Source organism: Cyclopterus lumpus, chromosome 24, assembly GCF_009769545.1.
Source record: "Cyclopterus lumpus isolate fCycLum1 chromosome 24, fCycLum1.pri, whole genome shotgun sequence".
Lineage (NCBI taxonomy): Eukaryota > Metazoa > Chordata > Actinopteri > Perciformes > Cyclopteridae > Cyclopterus > Cyclopterus lumpus.
The window spans coordinates 692501-702500 of record NC_046989.1 but is presented as its reverse complement, the minus strand read 5'-3'; the positions used below and the strand labels follow the sequence as shown (position 1 = coordinate 702500).

The following is a 10000-nucleotide window of genomic DNA, read 5'->3' as shown; positions in this document are numbered from 1 at the left end:
GATAACACGATGGGGTCACGATGAGGTCACGATGGGGGTCACAACGATATCACGATGGGGTCACGATGGGGGTCACGATGAGGTCACGATGGGGGTCACAACGATAACACGATGGGGTCACGATGAGGTCACGATGGGGGTCACAATGGGGGTCACAACAATAACACGATGGGGTCACGATGAGGTCACGATGGGGGTCACGATGAGGTCACGATGGGGGTCACAACAATAACACGATGGGGTCACGATGAGGTCACGATGGGGTCACGATGAGGTCACGATGGGGTCACGATGAGGTCACGATGGGGGTCACAACGATGACACGATGGGGGTCACGATGAGGTCACGATGGGGGTCACAACGATATCACGATGGGGTCACGATGGGGGTCACGATGAGGTCACGATGGGGTCACGATGAGGTCACGATGGGGGTCACGATGGGGGTCACGATGAGGTCACGACAAGGTCACAGGATGCTCTCCCGCTCCTCGCCGAAGGTGACGGTGTCGGAGGACATGGTGCAGATCTCTGGCGGGTCTCCGGGCTTCAGGCCCCTCTTCAGGTGAACCACTCGGACGTTCTCGTTGTTGGGACCAGGCCTGGTGGTGGAGGAGGAGGAGGAGGAGCTCGGGGAGAGGATGACATCACTGGAGGAGGCGGGGTTGGAAGAGGAGGCGGAGCCCCCTTCCGGTGGGCGGGGCCGGTTGCCCTGCTGGGCGTTGGTGTTGTTGTTGAGCGTGACGTTGCTCGGCGTGCGGTTCAGGTTGTAGGACCTGGAGGAGGGCCAGCTCTCCTCGGGGCTGCTGGCCAGCAGGCTGCACTGGTCCTCGGAGCAGATAGACATGCGGGCGACCGCCGGGTCCTGCAGGCCGCTGAGGCTGCTGGGTAGTCCCCGCTTCCCGGCCAGGCTCTCGTCGTCCAGCTCGATGAGGTCGGCCCTCTCCAGCTGGGACAGCTCCGCCTCCTCGTCCTGCAGCGAGTGATTGGGCGAGCTCTCATTGGACCGCACGCCGGAGTCCGACGAGTCCTTCTTGTCCAGCGTGGCGTCCGACAGGTAGTCCTTCCCCTTCAGCGCCAGCGAGCCGCCGGGAGGTTTGGGGTCGACCGGTTTCTTCCCGTCCTTCAGCAGGGGGGCGTTGTCGGACTCCTCCGACTCCTCGTCGTCGCTGGTGAGCTTCTGGTAGCGCAGACCGCCGCCGGCCTTCAGCTTCAGGTCGGCGGCTCCCTGGAACAATCCACCTCTCTCGGCCGAGGTCTTGCGGGTCAGCAGGGACCTGGAGGACCCGTGGTCCCCCTTCTCGTCCTCCTCGGTGATGGGGTCCAGGGCGTCGCCGTTGGAGGCGAAGTCGGCGCTGTCTGCCGGCGGTTTGCCGCCGCTCCTCTTGTTGAAGGACTTGCGTCCGTCCGGCTCGCCGCCGTCTTTGCTCTTGTCCTCCGATGATGATGTCATGAACTGACCCGGCATCGGCTGGACGGGCCTCTCGCCGCCGCCGCCGCCGCCCGTCTCCACCTGCGCCATCTGTGCGATGTACTCCTGGTAGGCGCTGCGGTACTCGTCCTGCTGCCGGTCCGTCAGCCGGGCGATGTCGTTGGACGACTCCTGGGAGTTCAGGCTGGTCATGCTGGCGGTGCGGTGAGCGCCGCCCTGAGGACACCACAGAAGAAGAGTTAGTTTCATCTGGGCCGGGAATTAAGGTCAAATAATTAAGAAATAATGAATATGATAAGCTAAATCAAGATGAATAAAGATATGATTATAAATGTCTCTACCATCCACTGCATGTTCTGTCTCTGAGCCTCGTCCAGTCCCACGGTGCTCAGCTCCTCAAAGCTCATGTTGAAGCTGTACATCGGAGATGCGTCGGCACCGGCGCGAGGAGGAGCCGCCGCTCGCCGCCCCGCCTCGGTGTGACAGCCCACGACGCTGCCTTGCTCACTGGCAGCTTCCTCGTGCAGGACCTGGCTCTCTATGTGACGCATGTCCAGAATCTGCAGGAGACAGGTAACGTCACACCTGGACAGTTACACAATATATGTTTTGATTTGTATACTTACTGTGTAAATATATATATATATATATATATATATATATATATATATATATATATATATATATATATATATATATATGTATATCATACAAAATATATAGATATATGTATATATATTTCAGAGTCAGAGATAGACTTTAGATATTTATTTAATTTTTATAATAAATTATTATTTTATATTCTGATATATAATGGTGGTCGTGGCTTGTTTGTGACATCTCAAGGTCCAACGTGTGTTCTATAATGAGCACCGAGCCTCTAAAGGCGGGAGCACCGAGCCTCTAAAGGCGAGAGCACCGAGCCTCTAATGTCGGGAGCACCGAGCCTCTAAAGGCGAGAGCACAGAGCCTCTAAAGGTGGGAGCACCGAGCCTCTAAAGGCGGGAGCACCGAGCCGAGCCCCTAAAGGCGAGAGCACCGAGCCTCTAATGTCGGGAGCACCGAGCCTCTAAAGGCGAGAGCACCGAGCCTCTAAAGGCGAGAGCACCGAGCCTCTAATGTCGGGAGCACCGAGCCCCTAAAGGCGAGAGCACCGAGCCTCTAAAGGCGGGAGCACCGAGCCTCTAATGTCGGGAGCACCGAGCCTCTAAAGGCGAGAGCACAGAGCCTCTAAAGGCGAGAGCACCGAGCCTCTAATGTCGGGAGCACCGAGCCTCTAAAGGCGAGAGCACAGAGCCTCTAAAGGTGGGAGCACCGAGCCTCTAAAGGCGGGAGCACCGAGCCGAGCCCCTAAAGGCGAGAGCACCGAGCCTCTAATGTCGGGAGCACCGAGCCTCTAAAGGCGAGAGCACCGAGCCTCTAAAGGCGAGAGCACCGAGCCTCTAATGTCGGGAGCACCGAGCCCCTAAAGGCGAGAACACCGAGCCTCTAAAGGCGGGAGCACCGAGCCTCTAATGTCGGGAGCACCGAGCCTCTAAAGGCGAGAGCACAGAGCCTCTAAAGGCGAGAGCACCGAGCCTCTAAAGGCGAGAGCACCGAGCCTCTAATGTCGGGAGCACCGAGCCTCTAAAGGCGAGAGCACAGAGCCTCTAAAGGTGGGAGCACCGAGCCTCTAAAGGCGGGAGCACCGAGCCGAGCCCCTAAAGGCGAGAGCACCGAGCCTCTAATGTCGGGAGCACCGAGCCTCTAAAGGCGGGAGCACCGAGCCTCTAAAGGCGAGAGCACCGAGCCTCTAAAGGCGAGAGCACCGAGCCTCTAATGTCGGGAGCACCGAGCCCCTAAAGGCGAGAGCACCGAGCCTCTAAAGGCGGGAGCACCGAGCCTCTAATGTCGGGAGCACCGAGCCTCTAAAGGCGAGAGCACAGAGCCTCTAAAGGTGGGAGCACCGAGCCTCTAAAGGCGGGAGCACCGAGCCGAGCCCCTAAAGGCGAGAGCACCGAGCCTCTAAAGGCGGGAGCACCGAGCCTCTAGCCTCTAAAAGCGGGAGCACCGAGCCTCTAAAGGCGAGAGCACCGAGCCTCTAGCCTCTAAAAGCGGGAGCACAGAGCCTCTAAAGGCGAGAGCACCGAGCCTCTAAAGGCGAGAGCACCGAGCCTCTAATGTCGGGAGCACCGAGCCTCTAAAGGCGAGAGCACAGAGCCTCTAAAGGTGGGAGCACCGAGCCGAGCCCCTAAAGGCGAGAGCACCGAGCCTCTAAAGGCGGGAGCACCGAGCCTCTAGCCTCTAAAAGCGGGAGCACCGAGCCTCTAAAGGCGGGAGCACCGAGCCTCTAATGTCGGAGCACCAAGCCTCTAAAGGCGAGAGCACCGAGCCTCTAAAGGCGAGAACACAGAGCCTCTAAAGGTGGGAGTACAGAGACTCTAATGTCGGGAGCACCAAGCCACTAAAGGCGAGAGCACCGAGCCTCTAAAGGCGGGAGAACCAAGCCTCTAAAGGCGGGAGCACCGAGCCTCTAATGTCGGGAGCACCGAGCCTCTAAAGGCGGGAGCACCGAGCCTCTAAAGGTGAGAGCACCGAGCCTCTAAAGGTGGGAGCACCGAGACTCTAATGTCGGGAGCACCAAGCCTCTAAAGGCGAGAGCACCGAGCCTCTAAAGGCGGGAGCACCAAGCCTCTAAAGGCGGGAGCACCGAGCCTCTAATGTCGGGAGCACCGAGCCTCTAAAGGCGAGAGCACCGAGCCTCTAATGTCGGGAGCACCGAGCCTCTACAGGCGAGAGCACCGAGCCTCTAAAGGCGGGAGCACCGAGACTCTAATGTCGGGAGCACCGAGCCTCTAAAGGCGAGAGCACCGAGCCTCTAAAGGCGGGAGCACCGAGCCTCTAAAGGCGGGAGCACCGAGCCTCTAAAGGCGGGAGCACCGAGCCTCTAAAGGCGGGAGCACCGAGCCTCTAAAGGCGAGAGCACCGAGCCTCTAAAGGCGGGAGCACCGAGACTCTAATGTCGGGAGCACCGAGCCTCTAAAGGCGAGAGCACCGAGCCTCTAAAGGCGGGAGCACTGAGCCTCTAAAGGCGGGAGCACCGAGCCTCTAAAGGCGGGAGCACCAAGCCTCTAAAGGCGAGAGCACCGAGCCTCTAAAGGCGGGAGCACCGAGCCTCTAAAGGCGGGAGCACCGAGCCTCTAAAGGCGAGAGCACCGAGCCTCTAATGTCGGGAGCACCGAGCCTCTAAAGGCGAGAGCACAGAGCCTCTAAAGGTGGGAGCACCGAGCCTCTAAAGGCGGGAGCACCGAGCCGAGCCCCTAAAGGCGAGAGCACCGAGCCTCTAATGTCGGGAGCACCGAGCCTCTAAAGGCGGGAGCACCGAGCCTCTAAAGGCGAGAGCACCGAGCCTCTAAAGGCGAGAGCACCGAGCCTCTAATGTCGGGAGCACCGAGCCCCTAAAGGCGAGAGCACCGAGCCTCTAAAGGCGGGAGCACCGAGCCTCTAATGTCGGGAGCACCAAGCCTCTAAAGGCGAGAGCACAGAGCCTCTAAAGGCGAGAGCACCGAGCCTCTAAAGGCGAGAGCACCGAGCCTCTAATGTCGGGAGCACCGAGCCACTAAAGGCGAGAGCACAGAGCCTCTAAAGGTGGGAGCACCGAGCCTCTAAAGGCGGGAGCACCGAGCCGAGCCCCTAAAGGCGAGAGCACCGAGCCTCTAATGTCGGGAGCACCGAGCCTCTAAAGGCGGGAGCACCGAGCCTCTAAAGGCGAGAGCACCGAGCCTCTAAAGGCGAGAGCACCGAGCCTCTAATGTCGGGAGCACCGAGCCCCTAAAGGCGAGAGCACCGAGCCTCTAAAGGCGGGAGCACCGAGCCTCTAATGTCGGGAGCACCGAGCCTCTAAAGGCGAGAGCACAGAGCCTCTAAAGGTGGGAGCACCGAGCCTCTAAAGGCGGGAGCACCGAGCCTCTAAAGGCGAGAGCACCGAGCCTCTAATGTCGGGAGCACCGAGCCTCTAAAGGCGAGAGCACAGAGCCTCTAAAGGTGGGAGCACCGAGCCTCTAAAGGCGGGAGCACCGAGCCGAGCCCCTAAAGGCGAGAGCACCGAGCCTCTAAAGGCGGGAGCACCGAGCCTCTAGCCTCTAAAAGCGGGAGCACCGAGCCTCTAAAGGCGGGAGCACCGAGCCTCTAATGTCGGAGCACCAAGCCTCTAAAGGCGAGAGCACCGAGCCTCTAAAGGCGAGAACACAGAGCCTCTAAAGGTGGGAGCACCGAGACTCTAATGTCGGGAGCACCAAGCCACTAAAGGCGAGAGCACCGAGCCTCTAAAGGCGGGAGAACCAAGCCTCTAAAGGCGGGAGCACCGAGCCTCTAATGTCGGGAGCACCGAGCCTCTAAAGGCGGGAGCACCGAGCCTCTAAAGGTGAGAGCACCGAGCCTCTAAAGGTGGGAGCACCGAGACTCTAATGTCGGGAGCACCAAGCCTCTAAAGGCGAGAGCACCGAGCCTCTAAAGGCGGGAGCACCGAGCCTCTAAAGGCGGGAGCACCGAGCCTCTAATGTCGGGAGCACCGAGCCTCTAAAGGCGAGAGCACCGAGCCTCTAATGTCGGGAGCACCGAGCCTCTAAAGGAGAGAGCACCGAGCCTCTAAAGGCGGGAGCACCGAGACTCTAATGTCGGGAGCACCGAGCCTCTAAAGGCGAGAGCACCGAGCCTCTAAAGGCGGGAGCACCGAGCCTCTAAAGGCGGGAGCACCGAGCCTCTAAAGGCGGGAGCACCAAGCCTCTAAAGGCGAGAGCACCGAGCCTCTAATGTCGGGAGCACCGAGCCTCTAAAGGTGAGAGCACCGAGCCTCTAAAGGCGGGAGCACCGAGACTCTAATGTCGGGAGCACCGAGCCTCTAAAGGCGAGAGCACCGAGCCTCTAAAGGCGGGAGCACCGAGCCTCTAAAGGCGGGAGCACCGAGCCTCTAAAGGCGGGAGCACCAAGCCTCTAAAGGCGAGAGCACCGAGCCTCTAAAGGCGGGAGCACCGAGCCTCTAAAGGCGGGAGCACCGAGCCTCTAATGTCGGGAGCACCGAGCCTCTAAAGGCGAGAGCACCGAGCCTCTAATGTCGGGAGCACCGAGCCTCTAAAGGTGAGAGCACCGAGCCTCTAAAGTCGGGAGCACCGAGACTCTAATGTCGGGAGCACCGAGCCTCTAAAGGCGAGAGCACCGAGCCTCTAAAGGCGGGAGCACCGAGCCTCTAAAGGCGGGAGCACCGAGCCTCTAAAGGCGGGAGCACCAAGCCTCTAAAGGCGAGAGCACCGAGCCTCTAATGTCGGGAGCACCGAGCCTCTAAAGGCGAGAGCACCAAGCCTCTAATGTCGGGAGCACCGAGCCTCTAAAGGCGAGAGCACCGAGCCTCTAAAGGTGGGAGCACCGAGCCTCTAAAGGCGGGAGCACCGAGCCGAGCCCCTAAAGGCGAGAGCACCGAGCCTCTAAAGGCGAGAGCACCGAGCCTCTAATGTCGGGAGCACCGAGCCTCTAAAGGCGAGAGCACAGAGCCTCTAAAGGTGGGAGCACCGAGCCTCTAAAGGCGGGAGCACCGAGCCTCTAATGTCGGGAGCACCGAGCCTCTAAAGGCGAGAGCACCGAGCCTCTAAAGGCGGGAGCACCAAGCCTCTAAAGGCGAGAGCACCGAGCCTCTAATGTCGGGAGCACCGAGCCTCTAAAGGCGAGAGCACCGAGCCTCTAATGTCGGGAGCACCGAGCCTCTAAAGGCGAGAGCACAGAGCCTCTAAAGGTGGGAGCACCGAGCCTCTAAAGGCGGGAGCACCGAGCCGAGCCCCTAAAGGCGAGAGCACCGAGCCTCTAAAGGCGAGAGCACCGAGCCTCTAATGTCGGGAGCACCGAGCCTCTAAAGGCGAGAGCACCGAGCCTCTAAAGGTGAGAGCACCGAGCCTCTAAAGGCGAGAGCACCGAGCCTCTAAAGGCGAGAGCACCGAGCCTCTAAAGGTGAGAGCACCGAGCCTCTAAAGGCGGGAGCACCGAGCCTCTAAAGGCGGGAGCACAGAGCCTCTAAAGGTGAGAGCACCGAGCCTCTAATGTCGGGAGCACCGAGCCTCTAAAGGCGAGAGCACCGAGCCTCTAAAGGCGGGAGCACCGAGCCTCTAAAGGCGGGAGCACCGAGCCTCTAAAGGCGGGAGCACCGAGCCTCTAAAGGCGGGAGCACAGAGCCTCTAAAGGTGAGTAAGGTGAGCCGCTCCGTTGGAGGCTTGAGACTTGTAAAACAATTACCTGTTCTCCGCTCACCTGGGATGGTTATTTTTTTTCAATGGTAAAAAAAAGATTTTCATCAGTAACCATGTGACCACGTGACCATGTGACAACGTGACCATGTGACCACGTGACCATGTGACAATGTGACCATGTGACCACGTGACCATGTGACCATGTGACAATGTGACCACGTGACCATGTGACAATGTGACCATGTGACCACGTGACCATGTGACAATGTGACCATGTGACCACGTGACCATGTGACAATGTGACCACGTGACCATGTGACCATGTGACCACGTGACCATGTGACAATGTGACCATGTGACCACGTGACCATGTGACAATGTGACCATGTGACCACGTGACCATGTGACCAAGTGACCAAGTGACCATGTGACAACGTGACCATGTGACAATGTGACCAAGTGACCACGTGACCATGTGACTCACCGTGGCTCTGAACAGCTGCCAGTCTCCAAAGTTCATGCTCATCTCCTTCTTCAGCTCGTCGATGTCACACTGAGACAGAACTCTGCCGTTCACGTTGGCCTGAAACCAGAGGACTGGTAGTTAGGACAGGAGGACAGGAGGACAGGAGGACAGGTGGACAGGAAGACAGGTGGACAGGAAGACAGGTGGACAGGAGGACATGAGGACAGGAGGACAGGTGGACAGGAAGACAGGTGGACAGGAGGACAGGAGGACAGGAGGACAGGTGGACAGGAAGACAGGTGGACAGGAAGACAGGTGGACAGGAGGACATGAAGACAGGTGGACAGGAAGACAGGTGGACAGGAGGACATGAAGACAGGTGGACAGGAAGACAGGTGGACAGGAGGACATGAGGGCAGGAAGACATGAAGACAGGTGGACAGGAGGACAGGTGGACAGGAGGACATGTGGACAGGAAGACAGGTGGACAGGAGGACATGAAGACAGGTGGACAGGAAGACAGGTGGACAGGAGGACATGAGGACAGGAAGACATGAAGACAGGTGGACAGGAGGACAGGTGGACAGGAGGACATGTGGACAGGTGGACAGGAAGACAGGTGGACATGAGGACAGGAAGACATGAAGACAGGTGGACAGGAAGACAGGTGGACAGGAGGACAGGTGGACAGGAAGACAGGTGGACAGGAAGACAGGTGGACAGGAGGACAGGTGGACAGGAAGACAGGTGGACATGAAGACAGGTGGACAGGAGGACAGGTGGACAGGAGGACAGGTGGACAGGAAGACAGGTGGACAGGAGGACAGGTGGACAGGAAGACAGGTGGACAGGAAGACAGGTGGACAGGAGGACATGAAGACAGGTGGACAGGAAGACAGGTGGACAGGAGGACATGAAGACAGGTGGACAGGAAGACAGGTGGACAGGAGGACATGAGGACAGGAAGACATGAAGACAGGTGGACAGGAGGACATGTGGACAGGTGGACAGGAAGACAGGTGGACATGAGGACAGGAAGACATGAAGACAGGTGGACAGGAAGACAGGTGGACAGGAGGACATGTGGACAGGTGGACAGGAAGACAGGTGGACAGGAGGACATGAGGACAGGAAGACAGGTGGACAGGAGGACAGGAAGTCAGGGAGAGAGGTGGACAGGAAGACAGGTGGACAGGAGGACATGAGGACAGGAAGACATGAAGACAGGTGAACAGGAAGACAGGTGGACAGGAGGACATGAAGACAGGTGGACAGGAAGACAGGTGGACAGGAGGACAGGTGGACAGGAAGTCAGGGAGAGAGGTGGACAGGAAGACAGGTGGACAGGAGGATATGAAGACAGGTGGACAGGAAGACAGGAAGACAGGTGGACAGGTGGACAGGAAGACAGGAAGACAGGTGGACAGGTGGACAGGAAGACAGGAAGACAGGGAGAGAGGTGGACAGGAAGACAGACGGACAGGAGGACATGAAGACAGGTGGACAGGATGACAGGGAGACAGGATGACAGGTGGACAGGAAGACAGGGAGACAGGGTGACAGGTGGACAGGATGACAGGGAGACAGGTGGACAGGTGGACAGGAAGACAGGGAGACAGGATGACATGAAGACAGGTGGACAGGAAGACAGGTGGACAGGGAGAGAGGTGGACAGGAAGACAGGAAGACATGAGGACAGGTGGACAGGAAGACAGGGAGACAGGATGACAGGTGGACAGGAAGACAGGGAGACAGGATGACATGAAGACAGGTGGACAGGAAGACAGGTGGACAGGAGGACATGAAGACAGGTGGACAGGAAGACAGGTGGACAGGAAGACAGGTGGACAGGAGGACATGAAGACAGGTGGACAGGAAGACAGGTGGACAG

At 58.7% G+C, this 10000-nt stretch overlaps 1 protein-coding gene across 6 annotated transcripts in view; it reads right to left on the bottom strand.

The window, feature by feature from the left end:
- kidins220b (kinase D-interacting substrate 220b) overlaps positions 1 to 10000 on the bottom strand; it is a 41900-nt gene that overhangs the window by 688 nt on the left and 31212 nt on the right. For all 6 annotated transcript variants that reach the window (XM_034527175.1, XM_034527177.1, XM_034527178.1 and 3 more), the window contains 3 exons: positions 8128 to 8226; positions 1773 to 1991; positions 1 to 1647 (listed from right to left, as the gene is read on the bottom strand). The exon at positions 1 to 1647 is cut by the window's left edge and continues 688 nt beyond it. In XM_034527175.1, coding sequence (XP_034383066.1) covers positions 469 to 1647; positions 1773 to 1991; positions 8128 to 8226 — 1497 coding nt within the window. In that variant the 3' untranslated portion in view covers positions 1 to 468. The remainder of the gene's footprint in view (positions 1648 to 1772; positions 1992 to 8127; positions 8227 to 10000) is intronic.